General features: G+C 38.1%; 2 protein-coding genes across 3 annotated transcripts in view; one reads left to right on the forward strand and one right to left on the reverse strand.

Annotated features, from left to right (window-relative positions):
* Nucleotides 1–715: 715 nt before the first annotated feature.
* On the forward strand, nt 716–21,779 carry itga4 (integrin alpha 4). Its single transcript, XM_088010593.1, has 29 exons — nt 716–799; nt 2,881–3,070; nt 3,974–4,089; nt 4,537–4,637; nt 5,793–5,925; nt 6,330–6,397; nt 6,756–6,888; nt 9,273–9,358; nt 9,494–9,559; nt 9,634–9,774; nt 9,896–10,004; nt 11,869–11,963; nt 12,614–12,704; nt 12,796–12,841; nt 12,927–13,081; nt 13,265–13,419; nt 13,543–13,695; nt 14,340–14,416; nt 15,138–15,276; nt 15,562–15,663; nt 16,253–16,329; nt 16,458–16,547; nt 16,673–16,760; nt 17,883–17,990; nt 18,152–18,277; nt 18,944–19,069; nt 19,723–19,818; nt 19,961–20,080; nt 20,249–21,779. Exons 2-29 carry the CDS (start codon nt 2,904–2,906, stop codon nt 20,345–20,347), a joined length of 3,063 nt encoding a protein of 1,020 aa, XP_087866719.1. The 5' UTR covers nt 716–799; nt 2,881–2,903; the 3' UTR covers nt 20,348–21,779.
* The window catches only part of cerkl (CERK like autophagy regulator), a 28,773-nt gene continuing 24,515 nt past the window's right edge, over nt 21,661–25,918 (reverse strand). Inside the window, exons 13-14 of one of the 2 annotated variants that reach the window (XM_088010596.1) lie at nt 23,496–23,692; nt 21,661–22,326 (exon numbers count right to left, since the gene is read on the reverse strand). In XM_088010596.1, the coding sequence (XP_087866722.1) occupies nt 22,248–22,326; nt 23,496–23,692 (276 nt within the window). In that variant the 3' untranslated portion in view covers nt 21,661–22,247. Of the gene's footprint in view, nt 22,327–23,313; nt 23,693–25,918 lie in introns of those variants that run through there. The other variant, XM_088010595.1, reaches the window with a different exon arrangement.

The raw sequence follows: 25,918 nt of genomic DNA on the forward strand, positions 1-25,918 counted from the left end.
AAATAAATATATATAAATATATATATATAAACGTGTTGCTCCATAGAGCCTGGTGATGGTTTGGTTGGGGGTGGGGGTAAGCATAGGCTTTGTTTGCTTGCGCCTTGGGCCGGCTCTGGTCCCGTTGTCAGAAGTAAAAGTACCAAAGTAATTTAGCTCAGCTGGTTAAAACTTTATGTCAGACTGAACCTGTTAATGAGCTTTCCCACGACCGAAAAACCTGCTTGAAACTAGAACTAAAAGGAAGTGTTTTATTTTAAAATGCTTTTTACAGAAGGAAATCCCGTTGAGTGTCGCTGTATTCGTTGTTTCTTAATCTGTCCTACTTTCGCTGAATACTTGTGCGTTGAGACGGTAAAATGGGATTAAAGTTCACTCCATTAACACCTGATAATAACTGCAGAGGAAGCACCGTTAGACCCGCGCGCTCTCACAAACACACACACGCACAGCCGCGCGTTGTCCTCGCGCTCACTTTGGGCGGATGCTGGAGGAAACACCGTTAGACACATGGAGACAGAGGAAGGGTCTCAGACGGCTCTCAGTCTCATTGAAACTCTGCTGAAACTCGAGTCTTTCGCGGTTCTTTGCATTCATTGAGGTTTAAGCTTTTTTCTTAAGTTATTTTTTCACTTTTCTCTTCTTTTCTGTAAAATCTCTGAAGCTCGTGCGCTGTCGCGAGGAGCAACAGGGGGTTTCAGCAACAAGGAGTTTACCCGAGTCCCATTGAAGAACCGGCTTGTCTATTTTTTAAAGCTCGTTCTGGATAGAAGCTTTTTGGCTCTCAGCTGTCTGAGGGGTACGTATAACCTCCATGAGGTGTTCAAGACAGAAAATCAACAAGTGTCAGAGCTCGTTAATGTCCTTAATTTTAATTAATGATTTCCTTTCATATTGCTTATGTAAGAATCCAAGCAGGAATTGTTTCGGCTTTGGTATTTTTATTTGCTTTTTAAATAATTCCTTGTGGAATTTTAAATAAATAAAGATTATGTGAATATGATAAAATACACCACACTATTTTGGAGTTTAAGTATATTCATGTAGCGAGCAAACACATTGAAAAGAAACTTGCGGCAAGTTATCAACTTTAAAATATTTACTTTACTTAAAACAAAGAGGAAAGCATCAGCAAATTGCCATACATTCTTGATTTAATTATGCTAAAACTGTTTTAAGCAATAAAGAATCTAAGAAGCTTTAAGCATTGTGACTGTCTAATATTTCACAAAATATGGCTTTAAGCTCACTTTTTTATGTGGAACCACCCCTTGAATGTAACAGGGGAAACAGGATACCATCTTTGTTTAGCAGCTTGTTTCATTAACACTTAGATTGTTCTGCTTATTAAAAAATAAGTCTTTGAGCATCACAGAAAAAAATGGGCATTTTCCTTTACAGAACTTGGGAACATTTTCTTGAATTGTGTGTAAAATGCGTGTCAGTAAGGTGAGGTGATCCAAATTCAGCAGGGATGAAGTGCGTGAGCCTCAGGGTTTATGTTGGAACAGCCCTGTTCACAGCGGCCGGTTTAAGAGGTGGGAGTTAACCGCAGCTCATTCCAGCCCCTCTTTTTACTTCCTACTTCTGTTTGGGGTTCCTCTTGACATCAGAAGGTCTCAGCCAAAATGTGGTTGCACGTTAAGACACTGGGGGGTAGCTGACATCCTGACATGCCATATTTCTTGCAACTGACTTGGATCTTTGGGAGTACTGGGGTATTTGTTCAACTTCTTAATCTGCACATGGATTAGATCATTATATTGAACCTCTTATACTTGACTGATAATTCACACTTGACTAACTATTCAAATTATTTTAGTTTGTTTGATAAGTTAAAAAAGATTGTGTTTACTTTAGTTTCCTGCAGGATTTCCCCCAGAAACCCTGTCAAGCCAGGTAGTGGGGGCGCTACGGCAGTCCACCAGTAGTCCACTGTGTTTTTGTGTTAGAAAATGTTAACAGTTACAAAAAATTGTAAGGTGCACGAGCATGGATAATAATTTGGAAACAACAGCGTTTGAGGCTAACGGGTGCAGAAAGGGTGCAATTGGAGCACACCAATCGTGCTCTTTTCAGTGCGTCACCTATAAACCTAGCTTAATCCGTCTTTACTACCACTGTTACAGGTGACATAAAAACCCTATTTAAAATAAACAACACTTAGCCTGGTGGGGGGCTAAGTAAAGCCTGGTGGCCCGCCAGGCTTATAATACGCTGGGGGAAACCCTGTCATTTGCTTTAGTGACGCTTATCCTAAGCTGAGGAATATTTGTCGATATTTAGAGTTTAAATCTGATCTTATTCTACAATGAAAACCTTTATAATTTACAATCAAACTAAATTCCTACATTTTATGTTATCTTGTACCTTTTATCCTTTCTTTAGATGGCACTTTCATCTGATGGATGTTTCACACAGAAAGTTGATCATTTTGTAAATAAACAGAGACGTTCCTTACCCATTTTGACAAGCAACAATTGACTTAAACTAACTTGTTTATGGTCTGCTCGTGGTTTACTGTAAGAAATTGTGATCCTGTGATTCCAAAAGTATCTTCTAGCAGGAGGTTTCTCTGTGTCATTTTTGCTTGTCAGTAGTCATGATGTTTCATATAAAATAAATTAACTGGTCCAACAGGGATCAGAATCAGACTAAATGAAAGTATGATGCAGAAAGAAATAGTTTTTAATACTACCATCATTATTTGTGAAAATTAGTAACAAGAAATAAAAACAAACTCACTTTGTTTTAGGTGGAAGCAAAGCTAGGGTATAAAATTGGGGTAAAAACTTATGAAGGGGTGAATTAACACATTATTTACAGTTTTTTTTATTTTCAAGATTCTGAAAGATCCTATCATCTTTTTCTGTCCTGCAGGTCTGCACCCATCAGTGGACATCATGGGTGTCGTCTTCTGTCTGGTTCCAGTCCAGGTTCTGGTCCTGGTTCTGGTCTGTCCTGCTGCAGGTTATAATCTGGATCAGGAGCACAGCATGGTGTTCAAGGGCCCTCACTCCTCGATGTTTGGATACTCTGTGCTGCTGCATCGCCACAACTCTGGAAAATGGTGTGAATCTAATCTCTGTTTTTATGTTACTCAGCTTCCATTTATCTCCTGTTGAACCATAATTGGTCCTTCAATGAAACTCCATTAATCTGTAGATTATCCTGCGTTAGTCTACTTCCAACTCGATCGATCAAACATTACATGTTAGACATTTGTCTTGGATCTAATTGATTGTTATTCATGTATTAACTATCTGGTCATCCAAGCCTAAAATATTTTAATTCAAATATTGTTTCTTTGCAGCCCAGATAAATTAGGCATTTATCTACTTTGGATTTATACACTGCTCAAAAAAATAAAGGGAACACTCAAATAACACATCCTAGATCTGAATGAATGAAATATTCTCATTGAATACTTTGTTCTGTACAAAGTTGAATGTGCTGACAACAAAATCACACAAAAATCATCAATGGAAATCAAATTTATTAACCAATGGAGGCCTGGATTTGGAGCCACACACAAAATTAAAGTGAAATGTTCCCTTTATTTTTTTGAGCAGTATATAATCTTTTGTGCTTTTTCTGTCCATTTATGTACTAAGCTGCTTCTAAAAGCTGCTTTTAGAATATATTGTTTGTAATGGTCTAACTGATTTTTAATTTGTCACTAAATATCATTATAGACAGTATTTGTGAATCATATATATTGTAGCTGTGATTAAACCAAACACTCTGCTGTTCCTACACATATAGACATTTGTTTGGTTAAACGTCTTCAGTTAATGCAGTTCATTGGAGGTCCATCCGTGCAAAGGCCTCTGTGTGAGCTGCTGCTGCACATTAATTAGTCTGTTTTTGGGAGTAGAGAAAAGCTCTTTGAATCCTCACACACAGCTCACCATTCAGACTGAAATAAAAAAAAACACTGACCCTGTCTTCATTTTCTCCCCATCTAACTCAGGCTGCTGGTCGGAGCTCCAGTGGCTCACTCCTCTCGTCACCTGACTCAATCTCCAGGAGCCGTTTTTCGCTGCAACATTATGGATGAGGAGCGCCGATGTGATCGTCTTTCTGCTGGTCAGAGTTTGTTTATGCTGTGTTTTTACGAGCATCAATGAAACACATTTACTAGTGATATGTGCACATGCCCGGATGTTACTTGGAGTGGCAGAGTAATTGACTGAAAATAGAAACACACATTGTTATTATCAAGATATATCATAAAACTGTAATCTTCCCTTGACTTTTTGGTTTGTTGGATAAAATCCCATTGAACTTAAATCTATTCACAAAGGTATGAGATGTGTGAATGACTATCAAACCGGAACAATAAAATGGTTTTATAGCTTTTGTAGAGTACTGCAAAGACGCAGGCCATGAGTAAACAGTGCATTCAAGTATACTAATACATTGACACTGACTTATTAACAACAAAAAGAGCTCATAAAAATCTGCATGTTCTGCCTGATTGAAAACAACATTCGTCTTGTGGAAGTGGCAGTGAACTTTTGTACGTGTGTGCAGAAATTTCAAGTTGTGGGAAGACGTGTGAACCGGAGAGCGATCACCAGTGGCTGGGTGTTAGTTTGTCCAGACAACCTGGAGAAAATGGTGGACGTGTCCTGGTAATGCACAATTCATTATTTTAGCCCATTGTGACTGTTTTTTGACTTTTTCTCTGTTTATGAAGATGAAATAAAAAATGTTATTCCCAGTATGTTCCATGACAGACAGAGGCTGAAAGTCGAAAAAAGATGTTAAGACTTTTCTTTATGTGCACCACTGATCTTCCAGCTGTCACCGGCAGTCTTTCTCTCTCTCACCCTTTCACAGCCTGGATGAACTTTAGCTCTTAGATATGGTGTGTTCAATGATCATTTTTGCTCATTTTTGACCACCAGAAGGGCAATAAGTCTGAAAACAGGAAGGACTTCAGTTACCAGCTTCTCAGGACAAATATGATTTCTGCTCTTAATTTATTGATTGATGATTATATCTTCTGTTTACTTCTGAGATCTTAACACTATAAAATGCCTGGACTGTCCAAACTAACAAGACTTGACATGTCCTATATCTGCTGCATTTTTTGTGTTCCTAGTTTTTCTGCATGCCAGGAGGTGACCAAAGCGTTTTCCAACATATAGATTAGTTATACACAATGTTGGCCTGCAGCTATCCTGCTAAATTTGCTTCCTGTTAACACAGGAACACTCAAATAGCAGCAACGCCCAATGGAGAACACTTCCAAAAACATTTCCAATGACATAAACGCCCTCCAGTAATCTATAATTGTTCAAGTGGTCACTCAGGAACGTCTCAGAATAGTTTCCTTCTGATTCAGTACTTCTGAGGCTTTGACAAACGCAGTTGGTGAAGTTATTAACCAGAGTATGGAGCAACTGCACAACAAATAGCTAAATTTAAAACCATGAAGGCATTCATTAGTTGACAGATCAAGGAAAGCTTTCAGCCATGTGATCATTTCTGTTGCAAAATTAATACAATCAATAAAAATACAGCTGGACTGAAATAACACTAAGCTGCTGGCAATATGGATGATAACAGGGTTCAAGATTTCTGTCACCATGGCGTCGTCCCGTATGTCTGTGGCCGGTTTGGATTTATTGCTTAGGTTAGCGTTTTCTGTCGCAATATCTCAGAGAAACAACGCAAGAACAGTCCATGACTGTCTAAATGAAATGTGTGACTCAGTAATAGTTCCTTGTCAGATGTTGTTTGTGAGTTTCAAGTGTTATATGTGTGTATACGTGCGTGTTCAGGCATGTGCTCACCGCTGGAAGAACGTGTATTACTCAAGGAAAGACGGCCAGAACAACAAGCTTCCTAATGGCGCCTGTTTTCGCTATGAGAGTGACCTGGTATCCTACCAGCACTTTATCCCTTGCTACAAAGGTACACACACACACACACACACACACACACACACACACACACACACACACACACACACACACACACACACACACACACATACCTACACACAAGTGTTTTATCCACAGCTACATGACTAGGTTGTCATGGTGTTGTGAGGGTTCTTGACCTTGCTTCCTCATTGAGACAAAGTCTGAGGATGAAACTCAGCTGTGAAATCCTGTTGGATCAGGCACTTCCTTTTCTGCCTGAATTGCTTTTTTTTAAAGCGCCACAGTGACTTGATATTATGGTTCAAGATTAAGAAATCATAGCCATACCAAGAGATACAGATGTGTGTGAGTTTGGGTATATGAAAGCAGCAGCTGTCCAGGAAAACATTTGGATATAATTCGCTCACCTCCACCTCTGTCCATCACTCACAGACCACCAGAGGAAGTTCGGTGAGGATTACGGGTCATGTCAGGCGGGCATTTCCAATTTCTTGACACAGGTCAGTAACAGACAGGCAACATGGTTTCTGAAATCTTTTTTTGTTCAGTGACAGAGAGAGTTGTTGTTAACAGGATCTGGCTGCTCCTGTTTTTTGTTTTTTAGTTTTTTTTTTCTCCAGAAATCTGAAATCTAAAAATTGCCCAATTCCTGTTACTGGTTTATTTCTTATTACGTCTCTATTCATAATGACTTGTAGTTTTAAAAATAATCAGTTTGTCATTTTAGTTTCTATTGTTTGAAAAAAAAGAGGAAATGTTTTCAACTTGTTTTATAAAACCTAATAAAAGACTGTCACAATCTACCATAATCCAGATTTTAAAGTTTGCTGTGAGTCTTGAGTTTTCGTTCTCTCTTAGGAACTGATCATCGTAGGAGCTCCAGGATCTTCTTACTGGACCGGCTCGGTTGTGGTCTACAACACCTCCAGCAACTCGATGTCGGTGTATCAGGATGACGAGACAGGAGCTGTCAGCTATGGGAGCTACCTGGGTAACACTTGATCCTTATCCTGCACAATCAGCATAAACCATAAACTACAGCTGTGTTTTATTCAGTCAGATTTAGATTTAACCGTCCTGATGCTCTGATATACAATTCAAGCAAGCTGGATCTCTTCATATCTTTACATTTTAAGCAGTGACACCCTGCTGAAAACACATTCAAATACCTTTTGCATGTTTTTCAAAGTCTTTGGTGTCTTTTCTGTATGCTTTCTTCAGTTCTATATATTCCACCTCCATTATTTTTGATCCAAACATCTTCATCAGGAACCAGAACAAACCTGTCTATTGTCAGCTATATTTTATAAACCTCAATTTCTGTGGTGTAAATATGCACAAATGTATTTTAGCAAGTGTAGTTCTTGTGTTTAAAAGCCATCTATGTGTACTGTTACTTCAGGATTCATTGTAAGTTAGAAATACTGCTAAAGTGGGAGGACATGCTGAGCTGAAAGAGGATTTTGTCCACCTGTCTCTTATCTCTGTTTCAGTTAGCTATGCCACGTTTCATTTGGATTTTCAAACACACATTTTAGATACAGCAGAAGAAGGGAGGGCTCAGTCTCTCCGTTTGTTTTTATCCTCATGCTTAAAATGTTCATATTTGCGAGATACACCTAAGACCATGTTAAATGTACTGTGTGTCTGGAAGATTATCTTAGGTAGACATTTATGTTTGAATTTTCCCTGATATCAAGGTGGACACTAAATGTATCTATCGACTCTCACAATGCTGAGCAGGAAATCAGGCGAAAAGGTGTGATGTTCAGAGAGAAACACATACGCAGAAGGAAATTAGTTTTATCACGTTTAACCACCGATCTTGTTTCCTACACAAAGAAACCTGTTCAGTTTGGTTAAAGGTTATTTCCAAAAGGTATTTCTAATCTGAGGAACGAACATCGTCGTACTGTAATTTACTGATTATGGCTGTATGTCACATTACAGTCTTGGTGCTTTGTTGTAAATGTGCAGTTATTGATAGAATCGTTTTAAGTTTGAGGGTCTTACCTATTTAGTAATTATCCAAGTTTTTTTTGGATACAATTATCCCAAAAGAAATTGTGTCCTGAATCTGTGCTGTGTGCTTTTTATAGTTGAGTTTAGATTTAGGTATTTATTTGGATCTGGTGAGACCAGATCCTTTAGACCAAGGGTGTCAAACTCGTTTTCATTTTGGGCCACATCAAAAATCTGAATGTTCTTAAAGGGCCTGTTGTGTCAAAAACATATTGATAAAACCAAATAAACTGTAAAAATATCAATAAGTAGCTGCTCCTCTGGGATTTGTTTTAGTTTTCTTTTTTGAAATCAAAATTACAGATTTTGTGGCGAATATTTAGAAATGTTCATAAGGAATTTTGACAAAATTTGCGGTAATATATGATGTTAAATGTGACTCTTTACCACTCAGAGTTGATGTTTTTGACCAATTTTGAGAAAATTTGGAGTAAAATCAGAAAAAAAGGAAATTTTTTGATTTTGTGTGAATTTCACAGATTTGTGAAAAACTGGAAGGACTTATGTAATTTTGAGTCTAGAGGGCCACATAAAAAGCTACGGTGGGCCATATTTCGCCCCCGGGCCTTGAGTTTGACACCTCGGCTTTATACAGTAAAGCATAAGAATTGCCAGAGGGTGTACTTTCTTTTTTATCATCTCTATTTTGTGAGTTTTAATGTCACCTTGTCACAAATGCATTGCGTCATTCCCATTGCCTTTAAACCAAAGATACATCATGCTAAATGTCACATGCAGGTCTTTTATTCTGATCAAACAAACCTACACAACATTATTTATTCACAGACAGAAGACAACCCAACTATTATACACCCACCCTCTTAGAGGTTTAGTGTAGATTTAAATACAAGGGGAAATATATAATAATACATCCTACAATGACTTGATTATCTAGTAAAGGCAGTATTGGTATTGGCGTGTGGGGTCTAACACACCAATACCAATACTGCCTTTACTCAACCTCAACCTCAACTCATCGAACCACGAAAGGTGACAAAACCATTTTCTCCCTAAACAGGAAGTGGTTTTGTGTGAGTGGGGCTGTGGAGTCAGCAGCAGGGGCAGCATTGCACAAATACATTTACTTCCTTTAAAATCAACAACAAAACCTGAGAAATGATTTTTATGCTGGAGATGCTGGTGCGACTGAACTGCCTATTAAAATGAAATGTTTGACTTAAATGTCAGCCGGGTGTTGGATTATAAACTCAGTGTAACTACTTCTATTGTTGATATTAATTTCATGTAATATGTTTTATCCTCAGTCGTCTATGAGAGCAAATATGATGTTCAGTTCTTGTCCATAAACTGTAGTAGGTATCGGTTTGTTAACATTGCGTCCTGATGCTTCAGGTTACGCTGTAGGAGCCGGTCACTTCCAGAGTCCCTCTTCCATAGAGGTGGTGGGTGGAGCTCCACAGTACAATCAGAAGGGCAAGGTAGGACCAGGAGACTTATTTATGTACAATTTTACTTCACGTACTCAACCCTAATGCAAATATCTGCTTTGTTGAGTTTCTTGAAGTTGTCGCCTGCATCGACGGTTGAAGTCAGTCTCTGTTTGCACATTTCAGGCCTTCATCTTCTCAACAGAGAACAGCAAAATGCTGCAGGTGGTTTCAGAAGTTACTGGACATGAAGTGAGCCTTTCTTTTCATCACCAAGTTGGAGCAATGCACCACATTTTTCGTCTAAAAGATGGGTCTCTTTCCAGCTGGGGTCTTATTTCGGCTCCAGTCTTTGTGTGGTGGATCTGAATGCTGATGGATTGTCGGACCTGCTGGTTGGTGCTCCCATGGCAACAGGGACCTCCAGGGAGGAGGGAAGAGTTCATGTGTACATCAATCAGGGGGAGGTAGGAACATTCATCCATCCATCCAAGTAATATTTCTAGTTTCTTTCAAAACTTGGCTGAAAATATTAAGCAATTTGAGATGCAAAATATTGAATATTGAATATGCTGAATTCTCACAAAGGCGCAGCTGAAGGAGGCGGAGTTTAAGCTGACTGGCAGCGATGCGTATGCGGCGCGGTTTGGAGAGACCATTGCTGACCTTGGAGACCTGGATGATGATGGCTATCCAGGTAGGAACCACACCTGCACAGCCTAAAGAGACTGTGACAATGACAAATAATACTATTGACTCTAATAATGTTACTTCCATTTTCAATTAATTATATCGTAGCTTTATCATATTGTATCAATTATTGAAATAATCGTCAGTTAATTTAGTAATTGATTTATTTTTAACTGGAGTATGCTACTCTAAAATATGGCATTTTCTGGGGAAAAATAGTTTTATCTTCACCTGTTTCAGATTCTGTAAGATTTTTCTAGAGTTCCTTTTACTATCCAATTATTAATTGGCTAATTGAAAATATAGTCACCAGTTTAGCCCAACCCTGTACTGATGTGAAGTCAAGCAGATAGGACTTATTCAAATATTTATTTAGCTGCAAATGCATCCTTTACAATGTTATTGCGTTTAAGGCAATTGAAGTATTTGTTTATTTGCAATTTTTACGTTTCATTATTGCGAAAAATAAGCTCAAGTGGTTAAATGAAAACTCTGCAGAATGTGCCTTTTCTTTTATCTGTTTAATTGATTGCTTGTCAGAATAATTGATGACTAAAATAATGGCTAGTTGCAGCCCTGGACCCCTTCTACATAAAAGCTCAAGTGAAGAAGCTGTGGGTGGATTTGTTTTGCTCCAGGGCACCTCAGCAGTTGTAACTAGGAAGAGCTAAGAGCTGATTTTCTCCTTTCTGCTCTGATCTCCTGCCTCTCTGCCCCTTTATCAAATACCACCACCGTTGTTCAGTGGCATGCTGGGCTAAACAACCCCAGGGCCACAGACACCCCCCTCAGCGCCTGTTGTCACTTTCTGATAACAGAGCGCCATCCTGCCTTTAACACATTGCTCCTACACACATGTATACAACACAGCCCCCTCACCATCTGTGTGTGCGTGTGTGTGAGGGGTGGAGTGTGTTATTAAGTTCATTAAACTGTAATGACAAACTGTTGCTGCTCTGTAAATGAACATGCCCTGTAATCTGCCACTGCGAGATAAAAAGCTACGTGTGAGTGCTTGTATTTGTCACATTGTGGAGACGTACACATTTACCCACTAACATGTGGGGCCTGCGAGGAGACGAGTACTTTGAGTGGGTTTAAAATTAGGCTGAAATTCATTGGAGTTGTAGTTAGGATTAGAGCTAAGTTGGTGTTTTCAGGAAATTAACGTGGCTCAGTAAGTCAAGCTAGTGTTTATTCTGGTGATTGAATATTTGCTAAGTGAATGTTTGCGTTTCAGTTTCAGTGTGCTTCTGGAAAAAAAGAAAAGTTAAAGGCTTCTTTCAAAGAACTGAGGTTAAATATTAAAAGATAAGACTGTTTTTCTTCCCATGTTCACATACAGCGTTTTAGACAAATGTCCACAACCTTTAAAGTTTTTGACATTTTGTCATGCTGCAACCACAAATGAGATTTCCTGTAGTACAATAACAATAATAAATGCATAATTATGAAGTGGAAAGAAATAGAAGCTTACTCTAAAAGACCAGCAGCTGTAATTTTATCTAACAGGAAAATTAATACAGGTAAAAAGATTTGAATATTTTTTTCAAATAGTTGCACTTCATGTTTGTCTGCAACAAGCTTAACTTTAGCTGTAATGACGTTGAAAAAACAATTACACAGGAAATATCACAGAATGCTTTACTTAAACAGTAGTATAGTTTTTAAAAGCCAAATCTTATGGCTATTTTAAGAGGTAATCTGTTGGTACAGTTCTCCAACATAAAAATATACATCGCAAGGTAGAACATTTTTAAATAAAGAGCAACATACATTGCTTTCTGTGTGACTGTAAAAAAGACAAACAAAAGAGTGGAAGAAGAGGTCCTCACAGAAACAGTAAAACCAGCTTGTGTGTGTGGTTGTAGATGTGGCTGTTGGCGCTCCACAGGAAGACGACCTCAGAGGCGCCGTCTACATCTACAATGGCAGGAAGGAGGGTATTTCACCAAAACCATCACAGGTACAAACATCAACACAGAGCCAGAGGCGCCTGCATGATGGCTGCAAAGCTCAGTGTGCAAGCAATTCAGAGTAGAGCGCGTCGCAATGAGCAATTAATCAGCTGATTCCATGATGAATTGAAATGACATAGATCATTTTCATACTGAGGCTGTTTTTTTTTTACATCATCATCCGTTTTGTATCTGGTGTGTGTTTTTTATTTCCACTTTATTTACTGTTGTTGATTGGTGTGTTTTCTTTTAGAAATTTAAAATGTCTTCCAGTGTGTTCTGTATGAAATTAAAATGAATTAGTCTTCTAGAGGGCGGACTTGCGTTATCAATATTTTACTTGAAAATGGTCTCAAAATATTAAACAGTATTATTGTTTATCGCAATAATTTCTGGGAGAATTTATCGCCCAGTAAACTTTGTTATTATTGAGTCAGACCTGGTCCTTACTAGTGAGATATTAAGATTACTTTAATTATTTAGAAACACACTTTAATGTGTTTAAAATCAATAATACCTAACAAAATTTGTTTTATATGTTACTCTGAGAGTTTTTCAGTTTCTCTTTTGGTGACTCATGGATAAAGAAGTAATTTTGAGTTTCATTGTGTATTATATGAAGTAATACTTTGACTTGATCTCCACTTTGTGACCTCAGAGGATTACAGGGTCATCCCTAGGCCATGACCTGAAGATGTTTGGACAATCGCTGAACTCTGGGATTGACATCGATGATAACGGCTACAACGGTAAAGGATCCCATGTGTCCATATCCGCCACATTGTCCTGTGCTGTTCTCACCGGATCAGTGCTGAATGTGGATAAATTGTGTCTCTACAGACGTGGCGGTGGGAGCTTTCCTTTCAGACTCAGCTGTGGTTCTCAGGTAAACTCATAAAAATACTTTATGTTTGACCAAAACATTTTCTCTTTATGGTTTGAAAAACTTTCGTTCTGGTTCTACCCCACAGGACCCGTCCAGTGGTTCAAGTGAAAGCTTCTCTGATTCTGCCTGAGCATATTGACCAGCGGGGGGCGCAATGCCAAGATCACAAGACTCAGACCGTCTGCATCAACGTTACGATCTGCTTCAGTGTCACATTTAAACACCACAGAGGGGCAATAGGTACATTAAAGAAGTAAAGAAAACTGTGTAATGTTTTAAGTCTTTAAAGTCCATTTTACTATTTTTCATATATATTACATTCATAAAAAAAATACTATTAGCTTCAGTGTTTAAGAATTAAATCTGTAATAGTACGTAACTTTGACTTACTTATGTGGAAGATTTCCCCTCTTTCCTCCCTAGAGCTTCAGTATAATTTGACCTCCGACCTCCTCCATAAACCATCGTTCCCTCATCGTTTCTATTTCCACGGCAACGGATCATCGAACAGCACGAGGGGTCATATGAAGGCACGACACGGCCATCCCAGCTGTGCAACACATGTGGCTTACCAAAGGGTAAAACTCTCAGACTCAAAAAGCACAAAAAAAAAAGAAAAACATGCTGATTCCCGACTAGATCAGCAGTGGAGATGTTGAGTGTTTTTATTTCACTGCCGCATGTCTTTTCCTCATCTACAGAAAGACGTTAAAGACATCTATACCCCAGTTCAGTTTGAAGTTTCCTATGGCCTCAGTGAAAAGAGGAGCCACAAAACCCCATCCAGAAAATTAGCATTCATAAAACCCATTCTGCAGCACAGCGCAGGACATCATAACACCATCACCAATCAGGTATCAATCTGTGTCACACAGTAAGTTCAGTGTTTCATTTGCAAAATAACAAAATATTACTTCATAATGGATTTAATTTTATAAATAAGTTGGATTATTACAAGTGTATTTTTTTTAAATTTAGGCTTCTTTGTGGTAAAATGAGTGATCAACAATTTATTAACATGGACTTTGTTTTGTGCCCTTCAAAATAAAAGCCTCTTATAGATTAGTATTTCCTTTCTCTACTCAGAAATACAATATATTATAACAATAATATTAAAATATAAATACAAAATACTACTTTGAATAACCCAGTTCATTAGATAAACGGATTTAAAGGGGAGAAAATAGCTGCTTTAAAGTCAGATACCTAACAGCGAACCCTGCTGCTAATCCAGATGTGTTTACAGCTGCAGCGCCTGCAGCACATTAGCCAACATCCGGCTCCTGTGTTTCACAAAAACAGAGCAGAAAAACAGTTAAGAGAGAGGAATTCACAGCTGGAGTGAGTCATGAGATCATTATTATAAATCATCTGTAACTGCAGGGGTCAGAAGTCAGGGGTCACAGGAGCTGTTGTAAGATCATCAGTGACTTCTGCTTTCATTCATTGTTGCTGGTGTCATAAACAGTACGCTTCTCTATTTCTTTCTCTCCGTCAGACTCGGTTTGCTCGCTCTTGCTCTATGGCGAACTGTTCGACCAACATGCAGCTGTCGAGTGAACTAGTGCTGCCACAGTAAGAACATGAGCACACACACATGAAACAGGCACAACACGTACTCTGTGTAACTCAGAAAGAGAAAGACAGAGGAGGAAACTAAAACCAAATGTGACAGCGCAGTTGAAAACACCTCACAAGTCGCTGTGCTTCAAATAAGACTTCAAAAGATGAGCTCTTCCTCTCTGTAATAATAATAATAATAATAATAAAAACATGGATGTTTTCCCCCTGTAAACACATGATGATAATTAGTTGCAGGGCAACAGAGAACAAACATGTTCTCTGTTTTTAGAGTTCACTGCTTGCACTGAACTCTTAAAGCTGCCAGCATTTTAATCTGCATATTTAAATACCTCTTATTCTCTCCCTCCATTATCTCAAGTTATATCTAGATGGAGATGAGCTGGTATTTCTCAGCTGCACTCACTTTTGCAACGCTGAGCTAATTAAATGTACAGATATTCTACACTGTGAAAAGGCGATTACCATCAACAAGAATGGTGGCGTTTATCAGCAGATTAAGAGACGGAGGGAGGAAGCAGCACAGTGGAAACGAGATTCAAGATAACGAGACCATCCAGATTCAATTAGGGGATTCACCACAGGCTGATTTAATACAGATGATGAAAATAAGATACCATGTTGAAGAATTAAGTCATCACACAGGAACTGAATGTTATTTATAAGTGGAACTCCAACATTGATATTTGTTGTTGCTTTTGTTGCTTGTCTGCAGACAGCAGAAGTTCTTTGCTCTCGGTTCGGGACAAATTGTCCTGAAAACCTCCCTGCTGAACTCCGGAGACGATGCCTTCCTGCCTCGAGTGACACTGAGATTCCCAAACAACATCCACTACATCAAAGTGCTGCATAATGTGAGTTTACGTCATACAGAGAGAGGAAGAAACCATCGTTTGGTTTTACTAATTAAGGTCTCAGTTCTGGCTAATTTTTGATGTTTCCACATTGGAAGATTTAACCTCTAATGTGGAAGAAAGCACAAGTAATTGCTGATCTGGAACCAGGCTCATTACATTCTGTAAATCCCCACTTTAGTATGCTTCACACCAAATGAAAAACCAAATATCTCTGCTTTAACTCTATAACTACTTAGACTTAGATACCCTCTAAAATCTACTTGTTTGTTTCCGTATGAGCAGGAGGCCAACGTCATCAGTTGTGATGTCACTGAGGAAGTGAACACTACAGACGTGAAGGTGGACTGCAGAATCACCAGCCTCGTCCTCCCAGCCCTATCTCAGGTAACCGCACTGTTACTCGTCCCGCTGTGCATAACAACGCCTTGGTTTACCACTTTCACAACAGCTGTGCTCCTACGATGGGCCCCCTTGCAAAAGTATTCATTCCCCTTTGAGTTTTTAAGCACTTTGGCCACAAACATGTCAGAAAACCACAAGGAATCCCTGTTAGACACAAGCCATGTGAAAGAAGATGCTCTGGGCAGATTGGAATGAAATGTAATCAAATAATTCACTCAAAGACTAAATTATAAAAATCATTCTTTAAGAGTATAAATGTTAACGTCAAAAGCAAAAAGGTCACAGGTTATGGTTTTTTTCCCCACCACATTGATTGTGCACTGTCTGGTAACTATGATTGTGAACTTGTGGAGTTGTTATTGCTCCTTAGCCTACTGGCTCAGAACATCCCACAGTTCAAAGGTCAAACCAAGAGACTCCTCCAGTCACAGCTCTATTTCAGAGCAAAGAAAAAAACAATTAGTTGAAATGTTAAAGGATTTGGAACATTCCAGAAATTTGCAGAAAGTTGCATTAAGACAAGTATGAAGCTGTAATGTAACCTTTTTTTTCTTTTTTTTTTTTTTTGCAGGTGAACATCAGTTTTCTGTTGGATGTCAGTCAGAACAGCACGCCTGGTGACATTCACATTAACATCAACACCAGCAGGTAATGACCTCACCGTCGTCCCTGATGTCATCTCTGAAGCTTAGCTTTAAAGCAGTGATCCTACAGAAGAGATGTCTTCAGGTTACTACAGATAAAATCCATTAAAAGACGTGTTTTTTCATTTGCAGTGATAATTACGAGACGGTTGAGTTTCTCCGAGATAACACCATGACGCTTGTTCTTCCTTTGAAACATGGAGTTGGTATCAACATCCACGGGTCAGTCAAATTTAGCTACATTATAGCTGAAATAAAAGGAGAGAGATGAAAATGTACAAAATTGTAAGTAGGAAAACATTAGAGATGCTTCAGAGCCAGCTGAATGTCCTTCTTTGTGTTTACAGTTTTGTGACTCCAAAGTCTTTTGTGTTTGACGATGAAGACTTGATTCCAGCTGATTGCTACCCTGAAAAATTCAACTACACATTTAAGGTAGGTTCAGATGTTTCTTTAGGTGTGTTCAGTAGCTACAGGTGAAATAGCATCAAATGTTCCTCCTATTTTAGTCATTTATTTCGTATTTATTTCACTTAGCTTTGATGATTGTGGTTTACAGCTAATGGCAACAGAAAATTCAGCTTCTCCAAAGATCAAATGTTACATTTGACTAATAAAAACTGATTTTTGAAGCTAAAAGCTAATATTGTTGTCTATGCGATTATAGAACATCAACTTGACATTTATCCAAGCCGTTGCATTTTCTGTGTAAAGCCTTTATTAAACCAGGATAGAGGTGATTTTAGGAGAAAAACTACTGGACTGGCAAATTACTTTTCTTATTTGTTTTTTTTTTTTTCGTCACAAATAGTATTAAAATTGTCTGAGAAATTAACTTATGGTTTTCATTCCCTTTGACATATTCTTCAAAAATAAATGCTTAAAATGTGTAACTGTGTAATGAATCTGCGGTATATAGAGTATGAGTCTGGCTTTTTGCCCTAAATTACTCAAATTGATATTTTGATTATATTTTCATATTGAGACGGACATCTTGTACTTGCTACTGATTAAGATCTCTCTCAATTAGGCTCCAAAATAACTGAAGTATTTGTGTTTGTCCTTCTTTTCACAATACTGTGAAAATATAACATGATGTGTTTTCCTAATATTGCCAGCCCTCATTGATCTTATTCATCTAAAATTCAATTTATCTGTGTCTTTACTGTGAAGACACAGCACCTGAGGACAAAAATATTTGTCATTAGATGTTTTCCTGACAACATTTTGCTACTCAGTATAAACCATTTTTCACACCTGTTTGGTACTTTACAGCTATGACACCACACAGCAAATACAGCGAAGTGTCATGGTGGAACAAGCGTGGTTACACCAGTGTGTTGCATGCAGAGCCATATTTAGATCAAATAATTATTAAACCATAAACCACCATCATTTCATACTCATACCAGCTGTAAACAAATAGCTGCCAGTCTGTAAAGCTGCTGAAAAACAAACCTGATCAAATTATTATTGTTATTTCTTCTACTAGGCCTTTGAAATCTCTTAAGCTGAACTTGAATCTTTTGGGTTGTCTGTCATTTTGTTTTCGTGCAGGTGTTAAACTCTGGACCCAGCAAGGCGTTGAACACCGTGGTTCAGATTGCGCTGCCAAAAATCCTGGCACCGTACCCACACAGACTGCTTCAGCTCATCGACTGGAAGGTAAAAACAGCATTAGGATCCAAGTTTCTATCACCCCTAATGCCGAGGAAAGCTAGACGACTGTTAGCTGCACCTAGCGGTAGCACTAGTAGACACTACGTGTTGACGACATTTTGGAAAGGATCTTCCATAATAACGTAATTTTTTGCCTCTTTCTGCAGTCATCACATGGTTCGTGCTCAATAAGTGACAAAACGATTTCAGTCAATGAGGATTGCAACGTTCCTCAGGCTTCATTCATCAAACAGATCATTTTCTTCTTCTCTCCCACCACCACCCGCACAATGGTAAGACGATCTTTCTCTTCTCAGAAATAGGTGATATACATAGCAGCTCATCAGCCAAGGTTACATGAATGTTTAAATGTTAAAGTCACGGTGGCACCAAAGAAAACGGCAGGTCGTAAATAAAGTAGGATTAGAAATGCATCAATCAGACTTTGAGGAGCTGCTTATCTACTGATTTCAGGTGACTCAAATATCTTTTTAGCAGCTATGATATCTGATTATATTAATTTTTTCAACTTTTTCAAATCAGACTTTAAACTACCTTTCCTATGTTAAAAATTGGAAACCATTTGTGACCATCAATTTATATAAAAAATGAAAAACTTGTAAAGCAAAACAGAATATTTCTACATTTTTATTTTTAAAGTTTTACTGACATATTTCTGTATTTTTCTCTCTTGTAGCCTGAGTGAACCACAGACATGTTGCAAAACACAGGTTCCTCTTAACCTTTTGTGCCTCCCCTGCCATCTATTTTAAACGTTTCACTAATAATGAGGACATTGAGTCTTCCCCTAGTATCAGCATAAACAGTGAAAGGTGTTTGTTGTCAGCTCAACAAAGCACAGGCTTTGTAGAGATGTAGTCGTGAATTACTGCTCCCCTATGCAGATGACAAACTGACTTTCATTGGTTAAACTATTTCACATATGTGTGTTTGTGTAGTTCTGTGGCCGCGTCGATAATCTGTGTGAGCAGCTGGTGTGTCGTCTTGGTAACCTGGATGCGGGCAGAGATGCTACCATCCAGCTGGAGATCAGCCTGAATCCTGCTGTGCTGCTGCAAGCACCGGTAACCAGTTCAGATGATCTTACTGTATAAGTTCAATGTTTCCTTCTTTTCTTTTTGTTTTATGAAGTAACTGCAGACTATTTGCTTATTCCAACAGCAGACCAACATGTGGTTAAACTGACATTCATTAATTTAGGGATGTTTAATTGTGCCTCAAGACCTTTAAACATGAAAGATAAACTTAATTAAAAAGTATTAGTTTGTGAAAATAATTATTGCATATGCTGCAAAACACAAAATCTTACTAAGTATTTTTTATCCAGTTTCTAGTGCAAATACATAAGTGCACTTGAAATAAGTCAAAACTAACTTACAAGTAATGTTTCAGCAAGATACACAAGCTTGTTTTACGTCAGTAAGTCCTTAAAATTGATGAAAAAGGTCTGGTCATAAGTGTAACAATCTACCTTTATTTTATCAATCAAAACAAGGAATTATTAACTTTAAACAAGCTCATATTTCCTGCCGAAATGTTTTGTCTTATTTCAAGTGAACTAAGATATTTGCACTGGACCAGAAATATTTGGCAAGATTTAATGTTTTTGCTGCATATCTGCAAAAACTGAACTAAACTGCTTTGGTTTAATCAGTTTCTGCTGATATATCAGCAGGCTGCTCTCCTTGTTACAAAGAAACGCTGCTTTCTGTCTCAGGGCCGTCATCATGTTATGATGCTGGAGAGCACGGCAACTGTGTTGTCGCCCAGAGAAGATGCTCACACTGTCCTAATCAAGGATCAACCTGCACTGGTAAAATACCTGAAAACCATAGACCCAAGTCCAATGCTGAATACTGTGTGTCTATATAAACAAGGCTTTGTTAAGGCGCTGCATTTTTTCCCAAATCCTTTAACAACAGGTCAGGTTGTTAAAAAGTGTTAATAATTTCCAGGTGGTGGTGGAAGCTGTTTTTTCCCAGAAACCTTCAATGGCTGTGAAGATTTTCATCATCGCCGTCAGTTTAGTTTTAGGACTGACCATCTTGACTGCTCTCATCTGGTGTTTGTGGAAGGTAACTGGCTCATTTTAAACACCCAGTATAGATTTTTAATGAGGAAACATATATTTACAGTGTTTGCTGTTATTTTAAGGGTATAAAATCTCTTAAAATTCTGCATAACAAAGTAAAAACTAATAGGGACCATTTGTTTTAAATCTTTATTCCCTGTATGATTTACAGTGTGGCTTCTTTAAGAGGAACTTCAAGAAGCAGGAGGAGTTAAACAGAGACAGCTGGGACTATGTTCCCAAACTTAACAAGAGGGAGAGCTCTATTTAAACTCATCTGCTGCCTCTCGCTGTGACGTCGGGGCATCAGCAGCGACATCACAGAGTTCACACCAAAGCTGTGCAGAAACTTTGCAGCCATGACGGAGGAGGATGAAAGCATCCTGAAAGCACCTGAACCGATAAACCAAATGTGCCTTCACAAAGAAGACTGAGGAAGACCGCAGCACTGGATGGATGGATGGATGGATGTATGGATGTATGGATGGAGGATGGATAGATGGATGGATGGATGGATGGATGGATGGATGGATGGATGGATGGATGGATGGATGGATGGATGGATGGATGGATGGATGGATGGATGGATGGATGGATGGATGGATGGGTGGATGGATGGATGACTAAAACAGCTTCCTGTGTTGTGGACGAACACTGAAGAAGAACCAAACCAAGTGACTTTCTGAAGATCTCAGGGGATTGGAGACCTTGCTCCTGATTGGTTCATACCTTTGGAATAAAGTTCCTTCATTTTGTTTACCTGCTGGTCAGCAGAGACGGAGCACGGACTCACTGGTTGCGTCATCCAACAGCTGCAGTCGACACTGGACTGCAGCGGGCTGCAGGAGTGTGCAGGAAAAGGGAAGCAACACAAATTTTGTGTTCTGAAAGCAGGACACAGATAAAAAAAATGCTGGGAAATAGGATACAATGCTGCTGCTTCTTTTTTTATTTTTGCCGTTTTCCCTTTTGTCACTGGTATGCTTGCGTCTGCTCCTTTGGCAGAATTTTGTGGCACGTCTAGATAACGAAGTAAATCCACATACTTTCATTGTTCACCTAGGAAAAAAGTTGTCTTGGCAATGCCGACAACCAAGTAAAGCATCCTGTCTCTCAGATGTGTTGGGGGGGGGGAAAAAATCAGCATTAAAGAAAATACTTCTGGGTCTTTTGCTACCTGTGAGGATAATCTCACAGGTAGCAAAAATGAAACAGATGCAGGTATTTTGTAAGATGGTGCTAAGAGATCACAGGGGTTCAATGTCTTATGAAGCCTTTATTAGAAACAATTATGAGCTAGCCATATGACAAAATATTTTATTAATTTAACTTAATTTATATAATATTTTACAAGTTACAATGTGTTGAAATGAAATTAAAATGCATAATGAAAACGCTGAAAATTATTAAAATGAAACTCCACCGACTTTGCCAAAGAAATAAATGACATTTACTTGAAAGAGGCTTTTAGAAAAGTAAAATGTATCAGATCATTATTTTAACTTCCTGTATTCTGTGAATGCAAAGTGTTGAAACAACTTCATCCATTGTCTTTTACAAGTCATAGAAATACACATCATGCAAGTGTTTGAATGTTTTATTACATTTTTATTTTTTATGAAAGTTTGTTCTGCACTGGAGCGTCTCACTGCTTTTATCAATACTCCCCTATTAAAATAAAGGATTTTTTTTTTTTATTTAAACATTTGTTCTTTTTTATTATTATTATGACCACAGAATAATGTGGAAAAAAAAATCTTGAGAAATATTCACTTATAAAACTTTTGGATCAGTAAAAATGAGGTAAAAATGTGAGTAATTTCAACGCAAACACCGTCTGTGTTGTGTAGAAACACAGACACAGAATGGAGTTTTTAAAACAAATGAGACTTGTAAACATTAAATGTAAAAGAAGGGTTATTAGCCACTTTTATAATAAGTCACATATTAACTTCAGAGATGAGCTGCTGCTGTAGATGCCCACTGTTAGGTACGGTGGAGGATGTGTGATGATATGGGTCTATTTCTGTAAATCTCTTAGCCAGACAATTAGCTGACAAACAATTTTTGTCACTTTATATCACAGTAACATTGGCAGTAAGAACCGTTATCTAGGAATCGTCTGTGGGACTGGTTACCATGGTGACAGAAGCTGGCGCTTCCTGTCGCTCTCAGATGCAGCTGCAGGTGACGGTTGACTCTGCCTCATTTACCTCCTCCCCATACAGAGTGATGAGTCTCGGATGAACCCTAAACACAAACAGCGATTACGATGCATCCTACAAAAAAGGGAGCAATTCAGTAAAGCAACCTAAAATTTTTTACATGGCATCAGTCTGTTGATTTTTAATTCTCAAGATAGTTTTTTAAAGATGTTTTCAGTTTGAAGAATAACTGTATTAAATGCTGTTCAAAGGTTGCTTGGATTTATTTATTTGGTTAGTTAATTTTAACTGTGTCTAGCCGAATAGCAATAGGAAGAAACCTAACAAATTTACTTTACAAATGGAGCATTACAGTTTTCTCTGTTCTTTACTTAAAAAAAAAAACATAATTAGAAATTGCTGTGGTTTCATTTAAATCAAAATAGACAAGATGGAAAAGCAACGGAGAAGAGAAAAAAGAAAGGAAGAGAGTTGAGGAAGATATAGGATCTAGATAATACACCCAGGAAGTCTGCTTCTACACCGACAGGAAGAGAGAAAAAAAAGGCAACTGAGAATCGAGGTGACAAATAACACAACAGCAACAATGCCACTTAAAAGAGCCCAGTACCAATTAATAACAATGTATATTCAGTGGCAACTACAACCCAAGATAGTGTCTGCAAGCACCAGAGAGCGTACTGAGTGACAGGATTTTTTTTTTTACCTTAAATGGATGAAGAGTACTAATATGGGTGCTTGAGGATAAAAGACTTTAGAAAAGAGTGATTACTCCAAAAGGCAATAAAGGAAGAGAAACAGCATGTCTGACTGTCTTCTCAGCACAAAAACACATGTGCATGGTAACCCAGGAACCCAACTCAGCAGCTTGTGGAACCTCTTTATAGATGTCGGAAGGGAGACTTAATGCAAACTGACTTCATCTAGCAGATTTAGAGAAACTATATCAAAAGTGAGGAAATAAACAGTAAAATTTTTTGCCCAAGTTGGTTCTTTTTTGTCTTTTTACAAATCTGCTTTACATTCAGAATTACTTAAAACTGGCCAGCTTTAGTCGTGGTTGATTGTTTTAAGGTGTGAATGAAAGTTTTTTGGCTGAAGCAGATGCATTTAAAGAACCTTTCTATACTCCCACCAATAAAAAAGACGGTGTTTTGGGTGAACTGACCTTATGTGACATAACAGCGATTATCAAATAAATCCAAGGAATCACTAGTGATTTGGGTTTTAGTCCTGAAACACAGATAGTCCCACCTGATGAGCACTTCATTGGCGATCTCCACCAGCTCTCCGTCGATGTTCCAGGGCAGAGCGGCTCGCTCTGATTGGATGATGGGTGTATTTTTGGAGTCTCCCTCGTCTTCGCTCTCCTCCTCAGACCAGCCAATCAGTGATCGGGGTCGAATCCTCACCGCCGACACGGAGTGCGTCTCCACGAATGGGAAGCTAAACTGTAGAAAGACAATCAGGACGTCACTGTGGATCTATGTGTGTCTAAGCTAAGCTGGTGAAGACTGTGGATCTTTTTAAATCTGTGTTAAGCAGCTTGTTTTGGTGCGTCGGGTTCCTTTCCTATTTACTGTCCTCTGTTGTGATAACACAAGGCGCCAGTAGGGGGCAGCAGAGACTAGCATTGTGACGATCCATATGCGTGCAGGTGTTTCTTGGCAGGATTTCTCTCTGTCTTTTCCGTTTGATTTGCAAATAACCACTAGGAAGTGTCATATAAGCAAGAAGTCACTTTGTCTTTTTTTGTGGTTTGTTTAGATGTTGTTGTTTTTTTTTTTTTTACCTCAAAGTAGCTTGAAATTCAATTTAACATCAAGAAATTATAATCTATGACAAAACAACTTGTTTCTCAACTAGACCGACGGCTCCATTTTGTTTGTCACAATTTTCAATTATTTGGAATGACTGTGGCTTTAAAATAATTTACAATTATTCACATCAAAAAAAATTTTTTTAAGTATATGGTTTATATCCTCTTGCAACTTTGTGTTTTATCTCTCAAAGTGCATGATTTACAGACAGAAGTTTTAAATGTTGGGTATGTTGTTTCATTGCTGAAAAGACTGATGAGAACAGAATACAATAATGTTTACAATACAATAATGTAATGTATGAGGACATTATTCTGAAATGGACATTATTTCTTCATATATATATATATATATATATATATATATATATATATATATATATATATATACATATATATTATACATTATACAGCTACATTATACAGCTCTGGGAACCTTAAGAGGAAACAGCCCAATAGTGAGAAGGTCCCGCTTAAGCATAAAAACATTTGACCTCTTACAGCAGAAACAAACTTTAACTGATGGGATTGGGTTTCGATGTTCAAATCTTCCCAGTCAGTCAGAACCTGACGTCGTCGCTGAGCTTGATGTCTTCTATATTTACATGGTAGCTAACCGAATGTAGGTCACTCAGTTCAATGTGCTTTTCCCTTTTGCTGGACAGTCACCGTCACACTGTCAGTATATTTAGAAAGTGGGTTAACGTTTAGTCTCTCAAGCCACAGCAAGCCATGCTAAATCAGGCTAATCTGCATGATAACTATTTAGTTTTCCTTAGAAAGAGGTGGAGTTTTAAGAAGACGAGGTCACGAGCTGATGAAAATCCCATCAAGGTGCTCCTGACTGCGTCCCGCTGGTGTTTATTACTGCTGGTTTAAACAACAACACTTCTCATCATTAGACTGTAAAATAGGAAAAAAATGGACGAAATGCAGATGTCTGATTTCAGAAAAAGAAAGACCAGAAGGCATATTAGTAATACGAATACTTATAAATGGTAGAGGATTCATAAAAAGAAATTATGATTTCGCCATCATTAAAGATCAATACCAGTCGCTACCTGTTACACAGACTGAGTCAATGATTCCACAGCTATTTAGTAACTACATTATCAGTACGGGTTTGCTGGCTCATATAAATTAAACACAGTTTCTAGTCTTCCAAACTAAAGTAAGGTAAGCGAGTACAAATGTGAAAAACTGAACCATATTTCTGAAACATCAAGTCATGTTATGTATGTGTGGATAATTTATGATGTGAACTCATTATATTTTACAGCATAGGACATGTGTGTTGGGATGAAGGTTGTATAAATGACAACGTGCTGCTGTGTCAGGAGAGAGTAAGTTGCCATTTTGCCACTTTTACCGTAATTACTGGCTATCTGAGGATCAAAGTTCAACACTATATTCAGAGTCTTTAAATGTCCTCGGGTGGTGAAATAATTTTAGCTGGATTCATCTTGAAGCAGGTTTTGTTGCCCTGCTGATGTAGCAATTTCAAGCATCCCATAAGCCGAGCAAAGTAAAACTTCATTAGTGCAGACAAAGCACCTGCATAGTGTACTATGAGATCAAAGTAACATTATTACAGTATTATTACTGTGGCATTAGAGCATCACGTTCTTAAATTCAATAATAGAGGTTAATATGTTTAGTATTCATACTGTTTCTGATTTGTGATGGAGTTGGTATGCCGTGAAATGTGACTGACAACTTTTCTGCTTGTCACTAACCTCAAAATCTAAATATAAAAACATTTAATTGGTATCATGATTTTCAGTATTTAGATTAGGGTTTAAGACTTTCTAACTGATGCTGTTTAAAATCAGATGTAAAAGCCTAAATCTAAGATTCA

The sequence above is a fragment of the Poecilia mexicana genome, unplaced genomic scaffold, assembly GCF_051168715.1.
Source record: "Poecilia mexicana isolate PSO_F unplaced genomic scaffold, ASM5116871v1 scaffold_2, whole genome shotgun sequence".
NCBI lineage: Eukaryota > Metazoa > Chordata > Actinopteri > Cyprinodontiformes > Poeciliidae > Poecilia > Poecilia mexicana.

Excerpts from the sequence above, each read along its gene's own strand:
- itga4 (XM_088010593.1), top strand. The coding sequence starts at position 2,904 with ATGGGTGTCGTCTTCTGTCTGGTTCCAGTCCAGGTTCTGGTCCTGGTT. Across the intron at positions 9,560-9,633 it reads CAGAAGTTACTGGACATGAA|CTGGGGTCTTATTTCGGCTC; the intron begins GTGAGCCTTTCT and ends GTCTCTTTCCAG. Across the intron at positions 12,705-12,795 it reads CGATGATAACGGCTACAACG|ACGTGGCGGTGGGAGCTTTC; the intron begins GTAAAGGATCCC and ends GTGTCTCTACAG.